Raw genomic sequence first — 25,924 nt, forward strand, 5'->3', positions numbered from 1 at the left:
CTGAAAAGTTATTCACTAAAATATTCATAGCAGTTATACCTGAGAGGACTCTGAGATGACTTTTGCTTTGTTCTTTGTATCTTTCTGTTGGGTGCATTTTTACAAAAACATTGCAGCTATTAGTAAATGATGGCTGATAGGTGGTAAGTCTGTGCACATCACCAAATGAATGGATAAACAAAATGTAGTACATATATACCAAAAACTAAAGCAAACCCACTGTCGTCGTGTGGATTCCGACTCACAGCGACCCGACAGGACAGGGTCGGACGGCCCCACAGGGTTTCCAAGGCTGTAAATCTTTCCAATACTGCCACTTCTTTCTCCTGTGGAGCAGCTGATGGCTTCAACCTGCTGACCTTTCGTTCGGCAGCCAAGTGCTTAACCACTGTGCCACCAGGGCTCTTCATACACATATACGATGGAGTATTACTCAGTCATAAAGAAAATGAAGTCCTGATACATACTACAATATGGATGAACCTTGAAAGCATTATTATGCTGAGTGAAATAAGACACAGAAGGACAAATATTGTATATGAGTCCACTTATATGAAATTAACTAGAATAGGCAAGGCATAGAGACTGAAGTTTATCAGTGGTTACCAGGTGCTGGGGGGAAGGAGAAAAACAAAGTCACTGCCTAAGGGTTACTGCTGAGTTTCTGTTTAGGATGATGAAAAATTCCTGCAAATAGTGGGGATGGTTGTACAACATAAGGAATGTAATTAATGTCACTGAATTATACACTTAAAAATGGTTAAAACAGCAAACTTTCTGTTATATATGTTTTGTCATAATAAAATAAGAAAGAACTCTGTTGGCTACCACTTTTTAAGCAGTAAGATTCATCTACTGTAGTTTTTAAATACCAGAGTGACTGAAGGATAGTGTCCCTTTGAATGACACTGTGAAATTCCTCAGAGGTTAATGCAGGAGTTCCGTTTCAACATCCAACTCACGGCAGAGCCAAGTGCTTTTCTACAGCAGTGCTCTCTCTGATGTCAACACCCAATAACCTTCTCCAAGTCACACACGGGCCTGAGCTGATGGCAAGGGGCGGGGACCCAAGAAGTAATCAGCAGGTACCAACACGCCGTCTGGCACGAAGCCGCGACCAGAGGGTGAGAAGCAGGCACCCTGAGTCATGCCCTGTCTGTCCGATGGCCAGGGGTCCTGGCTGTCCCAGGGGACCATCTGACAGCTCTCTAAAGATGGCAGGAAACTAAAGTCCTGGGTGTGTCATCAACTTACTGCACGGGCCGGTGCCAAATTGGGCAATCGTCTCTACCTCGCCATTTTCAAGTTTCACGATCCGGCCATCTGCTGTACCAGTAAACATGGCATCTGTTTAAAAAATGAAAAGGATAAGAGCATGACAGGGCAGCCTACAGAACCACGACCACACCACTCTTCTACAACAGAGGCGGCTTACTTATGCTTTTGTCTCCAGAGAGGAGACAGCAGCTCTGAGAATGAAGTGCTGTCTGGAAATAAACACCCTTAAAGCCTTGCAGTGACTGGCCCGTGGGGCTAGAGGACTGGTGTGTGGACTGCAGCCTTACTGAGGAGCAAGGGTGCAGAAGCCCCAGCCCACAACAGGAAACTAGGGGGATCGTCCACTCTCCAGAAAGAGCATGGCTCCAACCCTGCCACTCAGAGGCCGGGGCATGTGTTCATGTCGGCCGCGTGTCAGTGACTGCTGCTAATGTTGGTTATACCCAATTAGGAAGTCTTCCAGAATAAAATTAAAGCACAATTATTCTCCCCATGTGCTTTCCTCTGAGGCTAGGCCCTCCCTCCACTGCCAGCATCACACCAGCCACCCACCCACCATGACGACGTCCAAACAAGGCTGCAGCATCAGCCCTTGGGGGACCCTGTGGGCCACACTCACAGCCAGGTGACCCAAGAAACCCCATAGTGCCTTATCAGAAATGCCACTGAGAGGACAACCAGCTCCTTCAGTGTGGGGAAAGAGAAAAAGGCAAGAGCTGGTGAAGAAGTGCAATGAGCGGTCAAGCCAAGTGGGAGGGGAAAGTGCTCTCTGTGAGCAGCAAGAACAGAACACTGACTGCACTTCACTCCTGTAAGTTCCACTGTTAAATATCAATATGTGATTTTTCACCAAGGAAAAGCTAACATCATTTACTAATAAATTGTCATTTTCTTTTTAAGCAAAATTGAAAAGTTCTGTCAATAAACATCCTACACATCATGAAATACTATCTCTCTTGAAACATAGCAACAACAACAAAAAATCTACCGAACGTGCTAGTCTTTGGGTTCCATGTCAAACAGCAGGAGCTGGGAACAGGAGGTGGTCAAATACAAGTAGAGGGGTGGCTACTGACCTGTCTTTAAAAAGAAAAACAGGTAGTCCCCGACTTATGACAGGGCTCCGTTCCGACAACTTCGTCCTAAATTGGTTCTGACTTAAGTCAATCATCTTGTTTTTTTTAGTTTTCATTATTGTTGTCTTTTATTATTGGTATCTTTATAAATCTGATGTTTGGGGGTTGGAAACTTCACATGAACTTACAGATATATTTTGATATTGTATGTAGTACATATTACTAAGAATAAAATGTAGAAAAACACAGAGGGTCATAAGTGTGGTTTGTCATAATGCAAACACGCCGCCATCGGGGACTACTTGTGTAAGAAAACTGGACACTCAGATCCACAGCTGTTTTGCTGATACTGGGATTTCAGAATGATGAGGGACACGTCCAAGTTGCTTGTAAATCCTCACACTATTTTAAGTCTATAAATATTTTCATTAACTTTATTTTTTTAATTCATAAGCTTAATTCCTATTTTAACAGGTAGAAAATGCTCTCCTTATTAGAATCAAGCCAATTCTAGTTTTCAGTGTGAAATGTGAAAAAGATGATTACCATGAACATACCCTGACACGTACCTACCAAAGTGAGCTTTACAGTGGGAAGACTACAAACCATTCATCTTCATTTCTAAATGAAATCTACAGAAAGGCAAACAGCTGAGCAAGGACATCTGCCAAGTAACACCTACTGACAAACTCTGATAAATGAATCAATCACCAATGTCTGTATTCTGCCTTTTTCCTCTCATTTTAATGAGCCTGACACTTCAAACTGAAGGAAGCGCTCCACAGAGGTGAACTGAAAATCACCTGGTACTAGAGCAACACAGCAACTGAGAGGCCAGCACCCAGAAAGAGCCAGTGAGCACACCCCTCTGGAGCAGCCTGCTTGACAAGCGGCACCCCTGGGGCCAAGACGGATGTCCAGGTCCCACCAGCCCCCAGTAGAGTGAAAAATAATGTCCAGGGCCCCTCTCCATCCCTGATGGAGGTAAGAAGGACATCTAGGTCCCCCTCAGTGGAGCTAAGAAGGATATCCAGAGCCCCCACCCCAGCAGCAGCTACCACTATGGGTTGCTCCCACAGAGTCCACCCCTTACAGCAGCAGGCAGCCTCAAAGGCCCCATAGCATCAGACTCTGTGGGCCCAGGGTATACTTACCCCCAATATGTGCTATGGACTCTGGCCCAATAAGTTGATTTTCATATAGCCTTTTGGCCTGTTGCAACTTTGTATTTGGATGCAGAACACCAAGCAAGAAAGGAGGTTCTTTGAAACTGTAAAATAACGCAGTTATAGTAATTTGTTTATAAGAAACATTCCAATAATACCCTCAGTTGCCAGAAACACAAAGCGTAAGAAAAAAAACTGCTCTAGGACATCAGAAAAGGTCATATACAAAACAAAAATAAAGATATAACTCTGGCTGGTGCCAGGCCTTGGTCCTCATTCAATGATCAGCTCGACAGGCACCTATCACCTGACAGTACCTGTGCCCCTGCAGTCCTCCAGGCTACCCGCACTCCTCTGTCACCCATCCAGCGCCTCACAATGCCTCACAGGAGGCTAAACCTCCTGGAACCCTCCAATTTATACAAGCCTGTGTCAAAGACTGAACTGTGTTTTCCAAAAAGATATCGTAAAGTCCTAACCCCTGGGACCTGTGAACCTGACCTTGTTTGGATCTAGGGTCTTTGAAGATGTTATCAGTTAACAGAGGTCATACTGGAGCAGGTGGGCCCTACCACATCTGAGTGCTGTCTTATAAACAAGGACAACAGACACAGTAACAGAGATAGACAGAGGAAGGACAGCCACGTGACAACGGGGGTACATGCCAGCCAAGAAACACCAAGGATTGGCAGAAGCCACAAGAAGCTAGGAACAGTTTCTCTCTCAGAGCTGTCAGAAGGAATCAAAATGGCCAATGCCCTGATTTGGACTTCCGGCCTCCAGAACTGTGAGACAACACATTTCTGTTCTTTAAAGCCACCTATTCTGTACTATTTTGTTACGGCAGTCCTAGGGGACCAAGACCTGGTATTCATTTGTCCAGAGGCTGTCCAGCCGTTAACATCCAACTGAGATGGAGGCAGTAGTGTGGACACTTCACACCTTGCTCACCTCAGACTGCCGGGCTCCTCCACCAGCCGACAGCCTTGCTTCCTGCTTCAGAGAAAAGAGAGCACAGGTACTGCCCACAGCTCCCCACGGCCTGACATCCGGCACGCCAAGGTAAGCTCTGCCTCCGCCTGTCTAGTGGCATGGGTCACCCGGGCTTTTCTCTAAAGACAGCCCTCTACCAGGCACAGGGCCCCTTCTCCCCAGCACAAAGCCACACTCCAGAATCTTTCCCTCTGCTCAGTCAACCCCACCCACACGTGAATGTGTTACTTCTCCAGATCCACCTGCTACCATAGAATCACACATCACTGAACACTGCACCGGCATTCCTCTGCCACCTTCAAATCACACATCACTGAACACTGCACCGGCATTCCTCTGCTACCACTCTGCTTCAAGCCACCATCTTCTCCCCTGGATTGCCACAATGGCCTCCTGCTCCTCCCTGGTACCACAGTCTAGTCTCAACACAGAAGCCAGCGTGAACCTTCTGAAATAAAGACAGGTCACATCACTTGTCTGCTCAAGCCCTGCAACGGTCTAAAGTCCTTTTGGGGCCTCTCAGGCCCTACAGAATCTTGCATGTCACCCCTCTCGCTCCCTCTCCTCCTCTCCCCCTGGCTTGCTCCACTCCAGCTGCTCTGGCCTCTACTTGCTGTTTCTTGAATGCACCAAACCTCTCCCACCTTAAGTCCTTTGCGCTGGCTGTCCCCTCCACCTGGAACGTTAACTCCCTCAACAGCCCCTCTGGGCTCAACTCTCACCTCGGTGAGGCCCACTCTAACCACCCACTTTAATAGTCACCACCCAGCCTGGCCCCCCTGCCCTGCTCTACTTTTCATTGCATGTGTCACTTGCTCACACGCTATGTAATTTACTTCTTGTTATGTTTCCTGTCTGTCTGTCCCCACTGGATACATGCTCCATGAGATCAGGGATTGCGTCTGTGTTTTTCTCTGCTGGAAGCTACATGGCACACAGGAGGAACCCAGTGACTACTGCAGAAGGAAGGGATAGATGGAGGGAGAGAGGGAGACAGTGAGGAGGGCAAGTACAGGTTCACCACTTCAACGTATCTCTTGGGGGACACAATTGAATCCGTAACAGAGCATTTTCCAATTCCCTCCCCGCTTGCCCTTGGTTTCCTAGCCAAGCAAGGGGCAGCGGTGGTTGAGGGTGTCCCAAGAGGGGAAAGCTCTCTGCCCTGCCTCCTCCCTCCCTTCCAGGCAATGCACTTCACTCCCGGCCACGTCATCTGACTAGGCACCTGCTCAGGAGACGGCACAGAATCCCCAAATGAAGTCCCCTCCTTCGCTCTCTGCCCTGCCTCCCAATGGTGGCTTTCCACCTGCTTTTTTTTTTTTTTTTTTAATTGTGGTAAATATATAGGTAACAAAACATTTGCCGTTCCAATAATCTTGACATGTACAGTTCAGTGACTTCATGTTCACCATGTTGTTCAACCGTCACCCTTATCTGTTCTACCTGCTTTTAAAAACCATTCCTAGTTTAACTAACAAGTTTTATTTCCAGAGGAGAAAAGGGAGGCACTTGTGGAAGTGGTCCGCATGCTTTGGTGAAAAGATGCTGGGCTATGGAGTCACACACACATAGGTTCAAATTCTGACCTCGGGAAGGTCATGCCTCGCAGCTGCACCTCCCTCCTCACGTCGGATGTTCCTGTGAGGATTATACAACAGGAACAGGCACATGGCCCGAGGACAGAGGGGCCCACAGCAGACGCTCAGCCATTCTCTGCCCCGGAGTCCTTGGTCTTTGCCTAATTCCCTACATACAGCATGTACTCAATAAGTGTTTGCTGAACTAAACTCACCAGTCTGTAGTCCACAGTCCCTGCTCACAAGGAACCCCAGGAATAACTGTAGCAGGGAGAGAAGGAAAAACCCTCTCTGCCCCCTTGCAGCACGACAGCCACCAACCAGTGCAGGGCCCCACAGGCGTACCACTGGGTGGTACAGGCAAGAAGCAGAGGCTTCCCTGGAGAGTCAGGCCACACGGAGCTCTTGCCAGATCTCTGCGTGTGCCGCTGACATTTTTTAATACAAATATGGGCCTTTATATGGTCAATTTTAAATTTTATCCTGTTTCTCCTCGTGGTTCTAACTGATCAGGATCACTCTTTAATCTTCCTTCTGTGAACAAACTTATTAAATATTCCTGCCAACGCTGCCGAGCTGTAAATGTGGTGCGTCTCCTGTGAATCCACGCGGCTCGGCCACAGCCAAGCAGTGGCGGTCCTTGTGCATCAGCTCGTGAATCGCCATTTCAGTCCTACACCCCACAATGAGTGTGGATTTCCATACAGAAGAAACAAGATGATTTTTCAAGGAAGTATATGAATGCTTTTAGTCGCTGTTTAATGCATTTATTAAAGTAAAGTTTAAGTCAAAAAAATAGTCATGTTTTGGGAAGTAGATTTTGTTGCCGTAGTTGTAAAGACCAACCAAACCAAAAAACCAAACCCAGTGCCGTCGAGTCAATTCCAACTCATAGCAACCCTGTAGGACAGAGTAGAACTGCCCCATAGAGCTTCCAAGGAGCGCCTGGTGGATTCAAACTGCCGACCCTTTGGTTAGCAGCCATAGCACTTAACCACTACACCACCAGGAAAGATAATTCTACTAGCAGTTGAAAGGTATAATAGTACCATCGAAGGTACACATCTTACTACCAAGATCAAACTGTAACACTTAAATGTTATAAATAAAAAATACGAACAGTCTTTATAGATGGTCAGGGGCACTAAGAGAAAACAGAAACCTGTACACCAGTGTTCACTGCAGCACTATTCAAAATAGCCAAAGTGCACAACCCAAGTGTACATCAACAGATGGGTGGATGAACAAATGTGGTATATCCATATGATGGTATGCTGCTGTTGCTGGTAGGTGCCATCGAGTCGCTTCCGACTCATAGTGACCCAGCGTACAACAGAGCGAAACACTGCCCAGTCCTGCACCATCCTCGCAATTGTTGTTATGCTTCAGCCCATCGTTGTACCCACTGTGTCAAACCATTTCACTGAGGGTCTTCCTCCTTTTCAGTGACCCTCTACCAAGTATGATGTCCTTCTCTGGGGACTGGTCACTCCTGATAACATGTCCAAGGTACCGGAGACGAACTCTCACCATCCTTGCTTCTGAGGAGCACTCTGGATGTACTTCTTCCAAGACAGATTTGTTCATTCTTTTGGCAGTCCATGGTATATTCAATATTCTTTGCCAACTTCATAATTCAAAGGCATCAATTCTTCTTCAGTCTTCCTTATTTGCTGTCCAACTTTCACACGCATATGAGGCAAATGAAAATACCACGGCTTGGGTCAGGCGTACCTTAGTCCTCAAAGTGAGATCTCTGCTTTTTAATACTCCAAAAAAAGGCTTCTGCAGCAGATTTGCCCAGTGCAGTGCACTGTTTGATTTCCTAGTTGCTGCTTCCTTGGGCATTGATTGTGGATCCAAGTAAAATGAAATCTTTAATAACATCAAATCTTTTCTCTGTTTATCGTGATGCTGCTGATTGGTCCAGTTGTGAGGATTTTTGTTTTCTTTATGTTGAGGTGTAACCCATACTGAAGGCTGTGGTCTTTGATCTTCATTAGTAAGTGCTTCAAGTCCTCTTCTTTCAGCAAGCAAGGTTGTGTCATCTGCATATCGCGGGTTGTTAATGAGTATTCCTCTGATCCATATGCCATGTTCTTCTTCATATAGTCCAGCTCCTCGGATTATGTGCTCAGCATACAGATTGAATAGGTATGGTGAAAGGATACAACCCTAACGCACAGCTTTCCTGACTTTAAACCACATAGTATCCCCGTGTTCTGTTCGAGCTACTGCCTCTCGATCCATGTGCAGGTTCCTCACGAGCACTATTACAACGGCATATTACTCTGCCATAACAGAAATGAACTCCTGATACATGCTACGACATCGATGAACCTTAAAGACATTTTGCTAACTAAGTCAGTCAGAAAAGGACAGATGTTATATGATCCCACTTATACAAGACAGTCAAATGTAAAGAGACCAAAGTTTATTAGTGGGTTCCAGAGATGGGAGGGAGGGAAAATGGGGAGTCACTGTCCAGGTGGCACTGAGTTTCTGCTAATAATGGTGGAATAATTCGGCAACAGCGGTGATGACTGCACAGCATGATGAATGTAACCAATGTCACTCTACTGTAGACATAAAAAATGCTGAAATGGTTAAATGTTTTCTTGTATGATCTTGCTGTTGTTGCTGTTAGGTGCCGCCGAGCTGGTTCTGACTCATAGTGGCCTTATGTACAAGAGAACGAAACAGTGCCCAGTCCCGTGCCATTCTCCCAATCACTGCTATGTTTGAGCCCATTTTTGCAGCCACTGTGTCAATCCATCTTGTCAACGGTCTTCCTTTTTTTCACTGACCCTCTACCAAGCATGATGCCCTTCTCCAGGAACTGGTCCCTCCTGATAACAAGTCCAAAGTATGTGAGACGAAGTTTCGCCATCATCCCTTCCAAGGAGCACTATGGCTGTGCTTCTCCCAAGACAGACTTGTTCATTCTTCTGGCAGTCTGTGGTATATTCAATATTGGTCCAGTTGTGAGAATTTTTGTTTTTACTTTATATTGAGGTATAATCCATACTGAAGGGTGTAGTCTTTAATAAAACAATTTTTTAATCTTTTTTTTTAAAAAAAAGCACAGGGGAGGTCCATGGGAGACTGGCAGGGGAAAACAGTAAGAGAAACACAGAGTCCATACCCCCTGACCTCCTTTATTGGGGAGAGACGTGGAAACTGAGAGAGCTGGTTCTCAGAAACGCTTGTCAGCCTAAACCATTTCGGCTCCCGCATGTGGCCCCACTGAAGTGACCCAGGCTTTCTGATGTCAGCTACGCAACCATGCCTGACAGCATGTTTCACTCTGCTCCCGTCTCATGTCTCACTGACAGCATCAAAGCATGCCCTGAAAGACGCTGCCAAACACCCTATGGAGTCAAGTCAGTTTGCTGTGTCCATGATATACCTCTAGTCTCCCAAATAAGGGGGAAAACACTACACCACGTTGAACAGCAGGTTTCTGGTACAGCCCTGCAGCCTTCCTGGTAATTTTACTCTGTAAGCACTGAAGCCAGCCACATAATAATCCGTTCTGGAAGGGTGTTCACTTGTCTCCTCTTTCCCCAACCAGTCCCTGGTCTGTCTGTTCTCTATGATTTCTCAGAGATTTCTGAGTCTAAGGTTTCACAGGCAAGTCACTTAGCATCCTGGGAGATGGACTCTCAAACACACTAAAATTCACTCACTGAAGGCTCATGCCTACCCCACCTCTTTGCCTGACTCCACACCCTGCACTTCAGAGGTGACAGAGGCAGAGCAGAGACTGAATATTCCTGCCTTTCTCGGTCATCACAATGTTGCACACTTGCCCCAAAGAGTGGGGCTCTCTCTTCCTTGCTCTTTTGGCTCTGAAGAGGCTTTAAAGCCCTTTTTGCTGCAGTCATTAGCAATTTTTCCCAAACCTCAGGTCATTTCAGTTCTTACACTCTCTGCCAGTCTTTTGCTTTTCTTCTTCATTTTGGAGCCCATCCTCCCAATTCTAGGGCAAGTCATTCCCTAAATCTGAGCCCACAGGAGCAATCTGTCAGCCACATTGGTTTCGTTGGGTTTCCCCTCTCTGCCCTCCTCACCAGCTCACCTGCACAGATAGAATCCACTCTTCAGAGCCTCTTGGGCCATGTGTCCTTTTAGTTTCTGCTCAGGGGCACATGCCTATCTTTCCTTTGAATTTTTCACCGCTTTTTCCACATATAAATTCACTTTTACTTTACTGAGGTCAAAGTTTTTTAGGCAGTGAAGCTTAACCCACTCCTCACCAACTCAAAAACTCAATCTTCACCTTCTCTTCTCTTCTTCTATCAGCAGGAGAAGTGTCCTTCTTTTCCAAGGTCAAATTCCTAATCCGTGTTCTAGATTCTCACCTGGGGACACCCTCCCCTCTCTTCTCCCTTTGAGACAGATTACCCAAAAGGTATGGGGGGTGTGGACTGAGCCACATCCTTTGATATGCTGAGTGGAGTTAACAGGACAGAAGCCCCTCCCCCAGCATCCTGGGAGCCCCTGGGGATGGTGAACCAGACCCCTTCTGAGAGGGTACCTTATGTCCTCGGGCCCCCTTCAGGCAGACACCTGAGGATCCGCTGGCACACCAGGAACCACAGAGCTAAAACTCACAACTGCCCACAGTCCTCACGCCTGCTTCCAGTCTCAATCTCACACTAGCCAACTGTGCTTTACAGCACACTGCATCTTTCCTAATTCTAAATCCAATATAAAGTTGCTGATTCCTGTAAATATATGTCAACCTAAGGTCAGAACCGTGTCTTCGTTATGTCTTTGTATCAGCTGGGTACCTACCTTAAGCATACTAAGTGTTGAATATACATTTTTATTAAGTTGAATGCAATATAAAGCCTCTATTTTTAAAACATCAACACATTATTCAGTTGTATGTTCCATTCACTCTATAGCTAGAAATGGTTCTCACCTGAAATTTTTAAAACCTTTCATAATAAATTTATTTAAAATAAACTTCAGGCAGCTTCACCTTCCTGGGCAGTTTCGAGGGGAAACATGTCTAGTTACTCGACCGGGTTGCACAACCCTTCTGACACCAGTTCTACATCAATGTCATAGGTCTTCGCAACCAAGGAAAGTCTAGGTCTGTACTATTATAATTACAAATATGAATATATGTCATGTGTTCCCTAGGTATGTGCTAATTTTTCAATTAAAATGAACTGCTTTACTCATAGTTCTCCATTGGTAAAAAGTAACTTAGGAAAAATAGAACATTAGTCACAGGTATTAAAAAATTATCTGCTGATAAAATTTAAACTCCACCTTTTTTTGTGGATGTTTTTGCCACTTCCGATGAACCTAGGTTACCCATCTCTAACTTAACTATTTGGATTTTTCTGAGTTTTCTTATTGCTTTATACAGCTTTGTTTTTTAAACTATGACATGGATGATCCAAGCCAAACCCACTGCCGTTGAGCTGATGCTGATTTACAGACATGGACAACATCACACATATATTCTGCGTAACATCTAATTCAATATGAGAACTAGGATCCTAAAGAAATCACAAAACTCTATTTCTCGTAACTTACCATTAAGACCCTCCATTCCCTAGAAATTATTTCAGGGTATTACATGTACCAAGCAGCCCTCCCCACAAACTGCTGGCGTAGCTCACCTGAGAGGCTGTGGGTCTATGGGAGACTCCAGCAGCACCATGGCGCCGAGCAGGGGGAGGGCGAGGGAAACAGCGAGCATCAACAGCGTCACTCGGAAGACTCTGCCACTAAAAGTGCTGCCGGAAATGAAACACACAAAGGTGAGCAGCAGAGACTAACCTGGTGACAAGCTCATGTGACCTTCTGAGCCCTTTCTCAAACACAACCGACAGGGGCAGCCCCCCCCCCCCCCGCCCCCCACACTGCAAGGCCGCTGACCTCCAGGCCTTGTGAGTAAACTTGGTCACTGTTTGCGGAGATTGGTAAACATGCCTTTGTTCTGTTCTAAAATCTTCTAGCTGTGTGGGTCACTCTTACCAGGTATTTTCCAGACAGTTTTTATAATGGGCTGCACTTGAATCCTCTAGCAGAATTTAAAGAGGGCAAACTCAAAAGACGAGCACAAACAGTAGTGGGAAAACAAAGTCCCGGTGACATAAGGGGCACACACTCATGCACATGGCAGGCAGCGGTCTCAGGTTTTGCTGTGATGTGGGTTCAAAGCAGCGACTCTCAGTACCTATGAGTCCCTAAGATTTCTCAGGGTTCCTGGGTAGAAGAAGTAGAGAAAAATTCTTGAAGCAAATGGAAGCAGAGCAACTTCCGGAACCTACAGTTCCCAAATATTTTGCAGATCACACCTTTAACAGCTCAAAAGGAAATCCAGCTCTTCCACCTGACAGATATCTGACAGCTACTGACAGTTATTCACATAGAAATTATAAAATCACAATTGCAAATCATCACTACTAAATCTACGGGAAGACCTGAATCTTGGGAATCTTAAGCGAAAGTTTTTGGACAGATGACCAAGAGTGACTAAAACCTCTCTCGGCTCTCGGCCAATGCTGATGTACACTATTACTTACCTGGTAAACAACGGAAAACATGTGGCCTCTTGCCACCAAGTAAACTTCATAGGATGACTGTTTACTTACATTAATGGCACTCACACTCACTAAACACTTGACATTATAGTTAATTTAAAGCAAATAAAATCATAAGCTCCTAAGGTGGAAAATCCTTTTTCCATAAAAGGAAAAAAAATGTTGACTTAAATAAATCAAGACCCATACTTAACGAAATGGACTTGATTTAAGAAAACTGTTTTGTCTGATAGAAGGCTATTCCGCTGTTCCAACATATGTTTAGCTCCGTTCTGGGTTCAGGGCAGGAACGTGCAGACCGCCGTGCCATTCTCCACTCCCCAACAACCAGCCAGCGGACTGTCGGCAAGCCTCTTCACCCCAGCAGCCCACAGGCTCCTCACTGTAAAACGGGGACTTGGAGGGAAACCCCAAAATCCCGCCTGGTTCTGCACATGCATGATTTTAATAAATTATGACCCTAATACTCCCTAGCATCTTCTCTCCTTTTCAAATGGGTGACTCAGGGCTTGACATAACCAATGCCATAATGAACCTGTAAGTATTTCTCCTTCCTCTGCCTGCCTTTTCCTTTCACATACCTTTGTTAATGGCTTTGTTTTGATCTGATGCTAATAACTTTGTTTTGTTCTGTCTGACCACCTGTGACTTAAACCTCCCACATGGAGATTAGAGCCCAGACGTCTGGCACCAATATCCTTAGCCCGGCACCAATATCCTTAGCCCGGCACCAATATCCTTAGCCCGATAAGGACGTGTCCAGTATGTATCTCTTTAGAGTCTCTTGTCATTATCTTGAAATGAATAACTCATCTGGCCATGCCATCTGCGGCTACAAAGGCACTTCTAACTTTTGTAAAAATCATATATAAGCTCTAACGTAAAAATGCCTTTTGGGATTCCACAGAGACAGCCTGCATTGTTGTTGGATCCCCATTGGTGGATACCGCCTAAACAAAGTTTCTCACTCTTTCTCACTTTGGAGTACATTCCATTGGCTGGACTGCTCCAGGGCATGAACCCTAAGAGGGCAACAAAATGAATAAATCAGAAAACGAAAGAATTCTGCTTCTATTGGGACAGCTGGAAGTGAAAGGCAAAGGGAAGACATTCGGACAGAAGACGCAGACATTCGGACAGAAGACGCAGACATTCGGACAGCACAACTGAGGTGTGGACCCTGCCAATAACGCACCTGAGTAGAAGACAGAATCTCCACCAGAGCCTCAGAAAGTAGCACAGCCCGGCCAAAGCCCGGATTTTGCCTAGAGAGGCCCAGACAGACTGCTGACCTACAGAACTGTAACACACTAAATTTGTGTTGCTTGAGCCACAAAGTTTAAGTAATTTGTTGCAGCAGCAACAGGAAGCTAATACTGATTTTGGTACCTGAAGTAGGGCACTCCGGAATCAGGCAGTGGTGGATGGTGAAAGAATTCTGAGGAGCATGACCAAAAAAGTCTAGGCTGTCTTGAACAGGAACAGACATATGGATGTCCAAGCCTTTGCCAGTGAGGACTCGGAGGGAGTGATGGGCATGGTGGAGAAAACTTAAATCTCTTAGAGAAAACCTAAATCGCCAGCAACAGACTGCAGGTAAAAATGAGGACATAAAAGGTGTGCTGGAGAGGGCTCAGGAGGAGGTGAGGGACATGGTACTGGCTACTGAAGGGGATCGCAGTTATAGGGTGGCAGAAAGCTTAACACAATTGTGCCCTGCAGTTACGTGGACTGCAGAACTTGTAAATGATGGAATTGGACCTTTAATTGCCCTTGTTTCCCTAGAGATTATTGAGCTGAGGAGATTTCAAGCCAAGTGTTAAGGGTGCAGCCTGGTTTCTTCTTGCTGCTCTCTCCTCCAGTGCAGAACAGGCATAGGGAACAGTACTAACCACTCCTCTTTTCTTTTAACACTTCCCCTGTGCTAATGAGAACTCTCATCTGTGCCCATCCAGAAAAGTCTTTTGCCCATAACTTCCTTCTCTTCACTCCCAGCCCAAAACCAAGCCTGTTGGTGTTGATTCCAACTCATAGCAACCCTATAGGAAGGCAAGAACTGTCCCACAGGGTTTCCAAGGAGCCGCTGGTGGATTCAAAGCCCTGACCTTTTGATTGACAGTCATAGCCCTTAATCACTATGCCACCAGGGTCCAGGCCAGGTAAAATGCCAAGTCAGCAGTCTTTCCCCTTCTTGCTAGCTGGGAAAAGAGGTTGGGGAAGGAAGCAGTCAGCCAGTAGGGGGAAAAATCAAGTTAAACCTTCCCTCCCAGGCCTCTCTCCACAACCCCAGAGCCACACAAACTCTTTTAATATGACTTATGCTAGTCAAGGGGTACGAGAACCACAAGTACATGAGAAGGCCTTTGTGACACAGACGACCCCTGAGCTAGACACTGAGCAGATTCATGCAGCCTGAAAGGCCTGCAGCAGGGAGAGGTGTAAGGGCCATGAAAGAATTAATGATAAAAACCAGTAAAAGTATGATCTTGTTGAGCACTTACCATGTGCATGCAGTACGCTTTACACAAGTAACTAGGCAGGAACTGTGTATCTCTCTGCTTTACAAATGAGGGGAGAGGGCAGAGGAACGTCCAGGCGGCTTGCCTTCAGCCCACTGCAGGAGCTGGAAGAGCTGCAACAGAAAGCCAGGCCTGGCTCTAGGCTGCAGTCGACATAAGCAGCACTGCCTGCCAAAGAACGTGAGGAGGGACCTAGAGCCTTCAGACTCGAATTTAAAAACTCTCTAAAAGTTAATGGGATGAAACTTAGACTGTGGTGATGGCTGCACAACTCTGCGAATACGCCAAAAACCACTGAATTGGGATGCCAAATGGGTAAATTTTATGATACGTGAATTAAATCTCACTGAAGATGTTTTCTAAAAGGGCTATTTATTCCACTAGTCAAGCTGCTCTTTAAACCAGTGATCTCCTTTAAAGGATGCCTAATGTCTTTCCACATGATAGAAATGACAAAGTACCTGTAAAGTAAAGCAGGGCTTGTTTACACGTGCAAATGACAGCAATGTTTCTGAGAGTATGATTCTTTAAAAAGCAGGACCCAAAGAGTGGCAAACCCACAAAGGAGCAGAGCGGGACGTGCGACCCAGAGAGGAACAGGCACAGGGTCTTTCAATACAGAGTCATCGAGGACGCTTCCTGTCCAGACAAGGAGGCTGGCGTAATCACTGCCCAGAAGTGGTCCCTCAGGGAGGCTGCATTATGCACTCCTCCAGCATGCCAACAGCTGTCATTAACGAGAACAGTGGCAATGTGAACCAAGTGCTACTCTACTTTTTCCTCGCCTAACGTGATTCTACATAAACAATTTCCCCCATTTACCTCAGGCCCCTACATTGTTAACTATCCTTTACCAGACTGCAGTTTGCAGTTTGAAAATCTTAATTTGGCCATCTGATGCGGAGCTTGTGACACCTGATTATATAGTCAGTTGCCCCTTCACACAACGGTAAAAGGCTCGATTACGTCCAGAACAAAAAACCCGGTCAGGACTAGACGCGATGGTGCTTATGGTAAAGAAGTCAAAATGGGTCAACCTGCATGCCACATCACCTGTCCTTACCAAGCGTCTAGCTGTAATGCCCTCTTAGAACCAAAGAGTATAAAAGCGGGAGAAGAATCTAGAGGCTGCCCCATCCAGAGCTCCTCAGAAAGTCAGTCCCTGCATTGCTTACATCAAGATGACCCGGCAGCTTTACACAAACAGACCCTGGGCCACAGTCCAGACTCCGGGGGGTGGGTCCAGGGTTGGCCTGGGAGCCCAGCTTGTTTTCATGCTCCCCAGTTGTTCCTGATTTGTAGCTGACACCACTGGCCTTGCCCAACCCCTACCCCAGTAAAACAAGTCTTTTCAGACTGATATCGGGTCATCATCCAGCCTCTACCAGAAGCTCTGTGGTCAAAGTTTAGAAAGAGTAGCTTAAACGAAACTCCTTGCACAGCACTGTACAGTGGAAATTTCTGCAGTGACAGAAATGTTCTAAATCTGCGCTATCCCATACGGCAGCCACACGTGAGGATGGGCTACTTGAAACGGGGCCAGTATGATGAAGGGACTGAACGGTTACTTTTAATAATTTTAATTTAAATAGCTACACATGCTGAATGGCTACTATACTAGACAACATAGCCTTAGAGCATTTAATATTCCTTCACAAGGCGCATTTATGTGCCAGGTACTATTCTAGGCCCTGTACAGAGTACAGTAGTAAATAAAATAAACAAAGTGAATACAATAAAGTTTCCTGCCCTCTGTGATTTTAGTATAAATAAGCATATGCCAGACAGTTACAAATACAATGAAGAAAAATAAACCAGGATGAGGGCAAAGTGATGGGGAGGGCTGGCTACACACAGGTGTCAAAGCAAATGACATGGGAACAGAGACTTCAACGAATTTGGGGAGAAATCAAATATCTGCGGGAAGAACAACTCAGGCAGAAGAAACATAGCAGGACCTCAAAAAATACTTGTCATATGAGTAAAGAACAAATGCTCTAAGGAGTTCTGTTAACAGCTCCTGTTTCTAAACTTTGATCGCAGCAGGGCACTGAGGCAGAGTGAGTGACGGGAGTGGGCCAGGGTTAGAACAGGCCAGGTAGGTAGACAGGGTGGACCCCAGAGAGCCCTAAAGGCTGGAAAGCACCTGTTAATGTGCACCCTGTGGTCCAAGAAGGGCCCAAACAGGCCACTTCCCAAGCTACTGGATTCACAAAGCCCTAACTTCTCAGGTCACCTCATGGACTACATTTTGAGAAACATGCTTTCCCCCTGTGCCACTGCCTGGCCCAGCTCTGCCCTCCAGAGTGGCAAACCCTTGTCCTCCATGACAGCGCTTCCAGAAGTGATCCCCCAAATTGCACCACCATTCAGTTCTCTCCTCTCCTGCATGAAGCACCCCTAGTCCTGTGGGAGCTCCTCAGACAATAGGGGTTACAGAGCATTCTTTCTTCTGGTTGTTTCAGGGTTTGTTAAGTCCCTCACAAAATGCAGTGCCTGGAACTCAAAGTCAAGTTCTAGTCTAAATCAGAAGCTGACATTCTACAAAATGGCTTTCATTGCCAAAACTGAACAATAAGATTTCACAGAAAGGTCTGGGTTTCCAGCTTCTCTTGAAAAAGTGGGAGCTCGGGCCCTAGGAGACCCGAGTGCCACCACACAGGGTCCCTGCTCTTCAGGCGGGCAAGCCCTCCACCTCTCCCCAGGCCCACACTTCCTGTGGGGGCACCTACATATGGAGCAGTATAAAAGCCAAACAACGTGATGTATGTTCAGGCCTAAGATCAGGGCCCAGAACACAAAAAGTGTTCAGTCCCCTGACACCTTCCCTGACCGCTCCCCCGGGGGGCACCTGAGTCTGTTACTGCCGGTGCAGAGTTGGAGAAGGTGCCTATACTCATGCCCTGGGCATCATACTTACACTTATTTTAGCTCAGCCCAAGGCAAACTTGCAGTCAACTGCACGCCGCCAGCCAGCTCTCCCCATCTGCATCCCTGACTTGGCGCACCTGCGCTAGTTTAACTTCAGGCTACCACAGTTAGCCCTAGCAAATCTGCATGTTCCCACCATGCTCTCCTTCCCAGTCTGTGCGGACACATCCTGGTAAACCGGCAACTTACTAACCTGGTGTGTCTTGGTAATCACTTTGTTTGCCCCAAACTGTCAGAAAAGCCTGGAGTGAGGCCTGCCCTCCCTGAAGAAATCTGCAACCTGAAATTTCACAGTCTCTAAGGGCAAGTGAGCAATCATGGTGATGTAAAAGGATTTGACAATTATCGCTGGCTCAGCCACAATTTACAAAATCCTCTGTGTATTTCCCAGCCTAATCTGAAGGGTGTTTGTTCTCTCTTTCTGCATAGGGCACACCAGACCCTGGAGTCATGGACTGAAGTCTTCATGGCCAGGCTCTGTGAGATCAAAGCTGGCCTTTGATTTTTGAGGAAAACCTGTTAGTCCCAAATCACAGGGCCCTGGAACCACAGGTGTGAAGGTAATCCCCAGAACTTACAGTCAAATAGACACAGCTCAGTCTTTTTAAGTGACTGCACTTTGAATTTGTTCCTTTCTCACATTCCTTCAAACCAGGGCTTCAACCAGTTTGTTCCGGTTCGAACCCCTGCTGAGCATTAGCATTTCCAAGATCAGAAGGCTGGGTCGCAACTGCTACAGTGAACCCTGTCCAGAAAGGGCCAAAACAGACCACTTACCAAGCTTCCCGCTGAGAATCTGCATTTCCACCCCAGATATACTGAATCAGGATCTACAGTTTAACAAGATCCCCAGGTGATTCTTATGTATAACTTCCTTGGAGCTTCTTAGAAACTCAAATTCTTGGCAGGGTTCGAAGCCCTGTTTTAAACTGGGGCTCCCAGACTGTTACTGCTGTGTGCCCTGGAGTTGATTCCGATACATAACAACCCTATAGGTCTGAGTAGAACTGCCCCAAAGGGTTTCCCAGGCTGCAGTCTTTATGGGAGCAGGTCGCCAGGTCTCTTCTCCCATGGAGGCCCGGTGGGTTCAAACTGCCAGCCTTTCCGTTAGCAGCTGAGCAATTACCTATTGCGCCAACAGGGCTCCTTTTTCCTACGCTGTACAAGGATTAATTTCATCACTGAAAAAAATTAAGAAACAAGTTACAAGAACCATTTGGAGACACACACCCAGGAGCAGGGCTGAGAAGAAAACTCCTGGTTCCTGGCTGCTCACATGGTGCCTCCCTTACTCTTCAGTCTTGACAGGGAAAATGGACCTGGTATAGATGTTTCTCATTCGTCCAAAGCCCTTCAGACTGAAAAACCAGCTGTTACATTCTCAATGTGTTCACTCTTTACTCCTAAACAGTTATACGTGAATGTCAAATAACTATTTTCTCTTCCCAGGCAGACCTGGGCTCCAAGAGAATGAACAGTTTCCCAGTACACAGTTACTAGGTTTCTAAAGTATTTGGGGGAATTGATTCCTAATAATAATTATAAGGAGCCCTGGTACCACAGTGGTTAAAGCGCTCAGCTTAGCTACCAACCAAAAGGTCAGCGGTTCAAAATCACCAGTCACTCCATGGGAGAAAGATGTGGCAGTCTGCTTCCATATAGATTTACAGCCTTGGAAACCCTATGGGGCAGTTCTACTCTGTCCTATAGGATCGCTAGGAGTCGGAATTGACTCAATGGCAGTGGGTTTTTGGTTTAATAACAATTATAAGCTTGCACGGGTATGCTACAGTGCTTATTTCACCCATGTTTCACACTGAATAAAAGGGTTTAACAATTAAAATTCTCCACTTTAACTCAGAAACAGAAATTTAAGAGCTTTGGCATAAAATCTTATTTCCAAAGTCATCCTTTTATTTCTCTTCTGACTCCATTACTCTGTAGCTTCATATAAACCACTACATAGGCCTCAATGCCTCCTCGGTAAGACAGCTAATACCACCTTACATGCCAAGAGTTAGGAGACCAGTCAAGGCATCCCTAGGTGCCTCTCCCACTGCTAAAATCTACTGTGCTGCTTCTGTTCTCTTAATTTAATTATAAATTAAGGGTTATTATTCTTCCAAGGCTTATTCTGTTTAAAAAAAAAAATGTGTATAGCACATTTAAAGTTTATTCTACAGTTAGCATGTTTCTACTTCCTTTAGACTCCTTTACTTTTCTGTCTTATGTTGAACTCTCAACTTTCAAAGTAACCAGAATAATCAGAAGTACTACCAGAAATAACTACAACAGAAATGAAAACTATAGAATTACAGAAGAAAAATACACAAACAGCTGTAATGTTGTAACAATAAATGTAGAAATGAAGGTGGGTGACAGGAACTCTAAAAAGACCACTGCAGGTTTATAGAAAAGGGATCAAACAAGAAACCGAGGGAAAGAGAGGAAAATAAAAACAATGTTCATGGACAGCAAAGTCAAGAATATATCTTAAATAAACACAATAGATCAAGCAGCAAAAGATAACTCTGGAACATCCAATTTACCCTGCCAATAAAGAAGATATCCCCAAACTAAAAAACTCTGCCCCTCCAGGCTGGGCCCCTCTAAAAAGTGCCCTCACTCAGGTGCTGTATGCCCTGGTTTTCCACACACTGCCCCCCAGACAAACTGAGGCCCAGCTGTTTGTTCACTTCTCATGTACAGGTGTCTGGGGGGCCATGCCTCGTTTTCATATTTTCTGTAGTAAAGCACTGCCGCTGCTTGCATGTCCATTCTAAAAGGCTGGTCAGTCATCAGCAATGAAGTCATAATAGACAGTCTGTGGGGTGATCAAGTTTCCCCAGTTAGCCCAGGTTTAGCACTGCAAGTCTCATGTCCTTAGAAACCCCTCGGTCCTGGACAGGCTGGAGGCAGCTGTTCGTCCTACAGACAGGATAGATGGCAGCACCCCCCGACCTTTCCGCTGGCCTTGGGGGTCAGACACTACCACCACATCTTCTCCCCGAAATGCCTTTCTAGAGCCAAAATCAGTGATGACACCCCTGGCTGGTGTCTCCTCTCTGCTAGAGCTCGCCTTCAGATGCACTCCTCTGTCTTCAGTGAAGGAATTCAGCCTGCCAGAGGTAAACCCTGCCCCTCATTTAGCATGTACCACAACCTTTGGCACACCGCTAATGATTAATAAATATTTCCAGTATTTCTATCAAGATGTAAGTCAATCACTCCCACAGGGCTTGGTCTATGGGGCCTCTTGGTTCTGTCTAAAAACTCAAATCACGAAACTCAGGACACAACATTGAAAAAGAATTGTATGTATTTTGTGTTGAAATAAATACCTTAAGGGTTGAGCTTCTGTTTTTCCGTAACAAAACACATCATACTTAAATTTTTGGAAGATTGGGACAGGAAACAAAGACCAAAAACCTTCAGGCTTCTTTCATTAGACATCAACAATTACAATTTCCTATGCTTCTCCGGCCCTAGCAGGAAAACCTGCAAGGCTGAACTTTCACAAAAATTGCCTAACAACGTAACTTCTGTTCGCTGCCCGCTCCCGAGGCCCGCGGCGAGGGCTGGTCAAGCACCAGGAGGAACCAGGCGCAGAGAAGCAGAGCTAGAAGCCAGCTCTTGGCTGGATGGCGAGGCGGGGCGCGAGCATCTTTTCGGCCTCCTCCAGGGAGGTGCGAGCAGGGGACAGGTTAGATACAGGGCCGCGGGCCAGGTGGCTCCGTCCTGAGAGGGTGGGGGCCCAGGTAAGCCAGCAGGAGGGCAGGGCGGAGGGGCAGCGGGGACAGGGAGCGCGAGGAAGCAATCGCTCCGGAGGGTCTGGCGAGAGTGCGGGGCAGGACGGGGCTGCTGCGGCGCGAGAAGAACGCGGCCACCGAGTCCAGGGCGGCCTGGAGGCCTGACGAGCCCGCTTCCCATCCCGTGAAGCCGGCTTTGCCGCGGGACCGAGCCAGGGCGCACACAGCGCCTCCGGCCGCGCATCCGGCCCGTTACTGCCCCGCGTCGCCCTGCTTGACCAGAGCCGCCCCACGCCGCCCCGCCGCAGCGCCCGGCCTGCGGTCCGGCTCACCCGCCGCCCTCGGCCTCCGAGGCCGGGCCATCGTCCGTGACGACCTGAGGCCGTAGAGGCCGACGCTGCCGCAGCCCGTCCACCTCGCTCATGACGCGGGCGCCGCTGCCACCTCCTCCTCCAGCACCGACGGGTTCCAGGCTACACCTGCCGCCGCGCCGCACGGCCTCTCGCCTGCGCCCCGCCCTCCGGTGTCGTCATTGGCCGGCGACGCGTGAATCGGCGCACGGAAGGACGTCACAGCCAGGAGCCAATCCGCAGCGCCGGCCCGCCCCCCACCCGACGCTGGGGCGGTGGTTTCCGGAGCGTTGGCGCCTGGGCTTTCCCGGCAGATTTGGCCGTGGACCGACGTCAGGCTGGGACGCCAGGTTGGGCAGGGGTCCCCGGGGGGCGCGGGGCTCAGAGCCCGGTCGCGAGCAAGCGCCAAGGTCTCTGGGACCCGGAAGCCCGGGGCCTGAACTCGGCCTCGCCTGGCCCGGCCCCCGCGCTTGCCGCCGCCCTGTTGTCTGACAGTGAGAGCTTCCCTGCGTGTTGTCCTCTGACACTGAGAGCTTCCCTGCGTGTTGTCCTCTGACATTGAGAGCTTCCCTGCGTGTTGTCCTCTGACATTGAGAGCTTCCCTGCCTGTTGTCCTCTGACACTGAGAGCTTCCCTGCGTGTTGTCCTCTGACATTGAGAGCTTCCCTGCCCTGTTGTTCTCTGACACTGAGAGCTTCCCTGCGTGTTGTCCTCTGACACTGAGAGCTTCCCTGCCCTGTTGTCCTCTGACAGTGAGAGCTTCCCTGCCTGTTGTCCTCTGACACTGAGAGCTTCCCTGCCCTGTTGTCCTCTGACACTGACAGCTTCCCTGCCCTGTTGTCCTCTGACACTGAGAGCTTCCCTGCCCTGTTGTCCTCTGACATTGAGAGCTTCCCTGCGTGTTGTCCTCTGACACTGAGAGCTTCCCTGCGTGTTGTCCTCTGACATTGAGAGCTTCCCTGCCCTGTTGTTCTCTGACACTGAGAGCTTCCCTGCCTGTTGTCCTCTGACACTGAGAGCTTCCCTGCCTGTTGTCCTCTGACACTGAGAGCTTCCCTGCCCTGTTGTCCTCTGACACTGAGAGCTTCCCTGCCCTGTTGTCCTCTGACACTGAGAGCTTCCCTGCCTGTTGTCCTCTGACACTGAGAGCTTCCCTGCCCTGTTGTCCTCTGACACTGAGAGCTTCCCTGCCCTGTTGTCCTCTGACACTGAGAGCTTTCCTGCCTGTTGTCCTCTGACAGTGAGAGCTCGCGCCGCCCTGTTGTCCTCTGACACTGAGAACTTGCGCCGCCCTGTTGTCCTGTGACACTGAGAGCTTCCCTGCCTGTTGTCCTCTGACACTGAGAGCTTCCCTGCGTGTTGTCCTCTGACACTGAGAGCTTCCCTGCCTGTTGTCTTCTGACAGTGAGAGCTTCCCTGCCCTGTTGTCCTCTGACAGTGAGAGCTTCCCTGCCTGTTGTCCTCTGACACTGGAGCTTCCCTGCCTGTTGTCCTCTGACACTGAGAGCTTCCCTGCCTGTTGTCCTCTGACAGTGAGAGCTTCCCTGCCTGTTGTCCTCTGACAGTGAGAGCTTCCCTGCCTGTTGTCCTCTGACACTGAGAGCTTCCCTGCGTGTTGTCCTCTGACACTGAGAGCTTCCCTGCCTGTTGTCCTCTGACACTGAGAGCTTCCCTGCCCTGTTGTCCTCTGACACTGAGAGCTTCCCTGCCCTGTTGTCCTCTGACACTGAGAGCTTTCCTGCCTGTTGTCCTCTGACAGTGAGAGCTCGCGCCGCCCTGTTGTCCTCTGACAGTGAGAGCTTCCCTGCCTGTTGTCCTCTGACACTGAGAGCTTCCCTGCCTGTTGTCCTCTGACACTGAGAGCTTCCCTGCCCTGTTGTCCTCTGACACTGAGAACTTGCGCCACCCTGTTGTCCTGTGACACTGAGAGCTTCCCTGCCTGTTGTCCTCTGACACTGAGAGCTTCCCTGCCCTGTTGTCCTCTGACAGTGAGAGCTTCCCTGCCCTGTTGTCCTCTGACACTGAGAGCTTCCCTGCCTGTTGTCCTCTGACAGTGAGAGCTTCCCTGCCCTGTTGTCCTCTGACACTGAGAGCTTCCCTGCCTGTTGTCCTCTGACACTGAGAGCTTCCCTGCCCTGTTGTCCTCTGACAGTGAGAGCTTGCGCCGCCCTGTTGTTCTCGGACAGTGAGAGCTTGCCCTGCCCTGTTGTTGTCTGACACTGAGAGCTTGTGCTGCCCTGTTGTCCTCTGACAGTGAGAGCTTCCCTGCCCTGTTGTCCTCTGACACTGAGAGCTTCCCTGCCCTGTTGTCCTCTGACACTGAGAGCTTCCCTGCCCTGTTGTCCTCTGACACTGAGAGCTTGCACCACCCTGTTGTTGTCTGACAGTGAGAGCTTCCCTGCCCTGTTCTCTGACAGTGAGAGCTTGCCCTGCCCTGTTGTTCTCTGACAGTGAGAGCTTCCCTGCCCTGTTGTTGTCTGACAGTGAGAGCTTGCGCTGTCCTCTTGTTTTCTGACAGTGAGAGCGTGCACTGCCCTGTTGTCCTCTGACAGTGAGAGCTTGCGCTGCCCTGTTGTCCTCTGACAGTGAGAGCTTGCCCTGCCCTGTTGTCCTCTGACAGTGAGAGCTTGCCCTGCCCTGTTGTCCTCTGACAGTGAGAGCTTGCCCTGCCCTGTTGTCCTCTGACAGTGAGAGCTTGCCCTGCCCTGTTGTCCTCTGACAGTGAGAGCTTGCCCCGCCCTGTTGTCCTCTGACCCTGAGAGCTTGCGCTGCCCTGTTGTCCTCTGACAGTGAGAGCTTCCCTGCCCTGTTCTCTGACAGTGAGAGCTTGCCCTGCCCTGTTGTTCTCTGACTGTGAGAGCTTCCCTGCCCTGTTGTTGTCTGACAGTGAGAGCTTGCCCCGCCCTGTTGTTCTCTGACCCTGAGAGCTTGCCCCGCCCTGTTGTTCTCTGACCCTGAGAGCTTGCCCCGCCCTGTTGTTCTCTGACAGTGAGAGCTTGCCCCGCCCTGTTGTTCTCTGACAGTGAGAGCTTGAGCTGTCCTGTTGTTGTCTGACAGTGGGAGCTTGTCCTGCCCTGTTGTTTTCTGACGGAGCTTGTCCGGCCCTGTTGTTTTCTGACAGTGAGAGCTTGCGCCGTCTTCTTGTTTTCTTACAGTTTGAGCTTACGCCGCCCTGTTGTTTTCTGACAGTGAGAGCTTGCGCTGCCCTATTGTTCTCTGACAGTGAGAGCTTGCCCTGCCCTGTTGTTGTCTGACAGTGAGAACTTGCCCTGCCCTATTGTTCTCTGACAGTGAGAGCTTGCGCTATCTTGTTGTCTGACAGTGAGAGCTTGCCCTGCCCTGTTGTTCATCTAACAGTGAGAGTTTGCGCCGTCCTGTTGTTCTCTGACCGTGAGATCTTGCGCTGTCCTGTTGTTTTCTGACAGTTAGACACCAGTAATCGTCATGAACCACGGTGCTGGGCTGAGGTGCTGGCTGCTAGGTCAGAGAGGATCGCGCTCTTTTTTAAGCTGAGAGAGACTGAGGCGTTCTTGGAGGCTAGTTAGTGCAGCAACTCACGTGTTTACCTGGAAATGACATGACCTTTTTTGAACCAATCCAGTTAAGGCAAAAACTAAGGTGTAAAATCTTTTCCCTTTCGTTAAGGACAGATGTGTATTAAATCTTTATGTATAGGTTACAACGGCCATTTGATGAAGTTTGTGAAAGAGTTACCT

General features: G+C 48.1%; 1 protein-coding gene across 2 annotated transcripts in view; it reads right to left on the bottom strand.

The window, feature by feature from the left end:
- The window catches only part of APMAP (adipocyte plasma membrane associated protein), a 52,199-nt gene extending 29,808 nt beyond the window's left edge, over positions 1–22,391 (bottom strand). Inside the window, exons 1-4 of one of the 2 annotated variants that reach the window (XM_049869569.1) lie at positions 22,191–22,390; positions 11,733–11,849; positions 3,509–3,624; positions 1,255–1,347 (exon numbers count right to left, since the gene is read on the bottom strand). In XM_049869569.1, coding sequence (XP_049725526.1) covers positions 1,255–1,347; positions 3,509–3,624; positions 11,733–11,849; positions 22,191–22,282 — 418 coding nt within the window. In that variant the 5' untranslated portion in view covers positions 22,283–22,390. Of the gene's footprint in view, positions 1–1,254; positions 1,348–3,508; positions 3,625–11,732; positions 11,850–22,190 lie in introns of both variants that reach the window. The other variant, XM_049869570.1, reaches the window with a different exon arrangement.
- Between the last annotated feature and the right edge of the window lie 3,533 nt (positions 22,392–25,924).

The sequence above is a fragment of the Elephas maximus genome, chromosome 25 (genome assembly GCF_024166365.1).
Source record: "Elephas maximus indicus isolate mEleMax1 chromosome 25, mEleMax1 primary haplotype, whole genome shotgun sequence".
Classification (NCBI taxonomy): Eukaryota; Metazoa; Chordata; class Mammalia; order Proboscidea; family Elephantidae; genus Elephas; species Elephas maximus.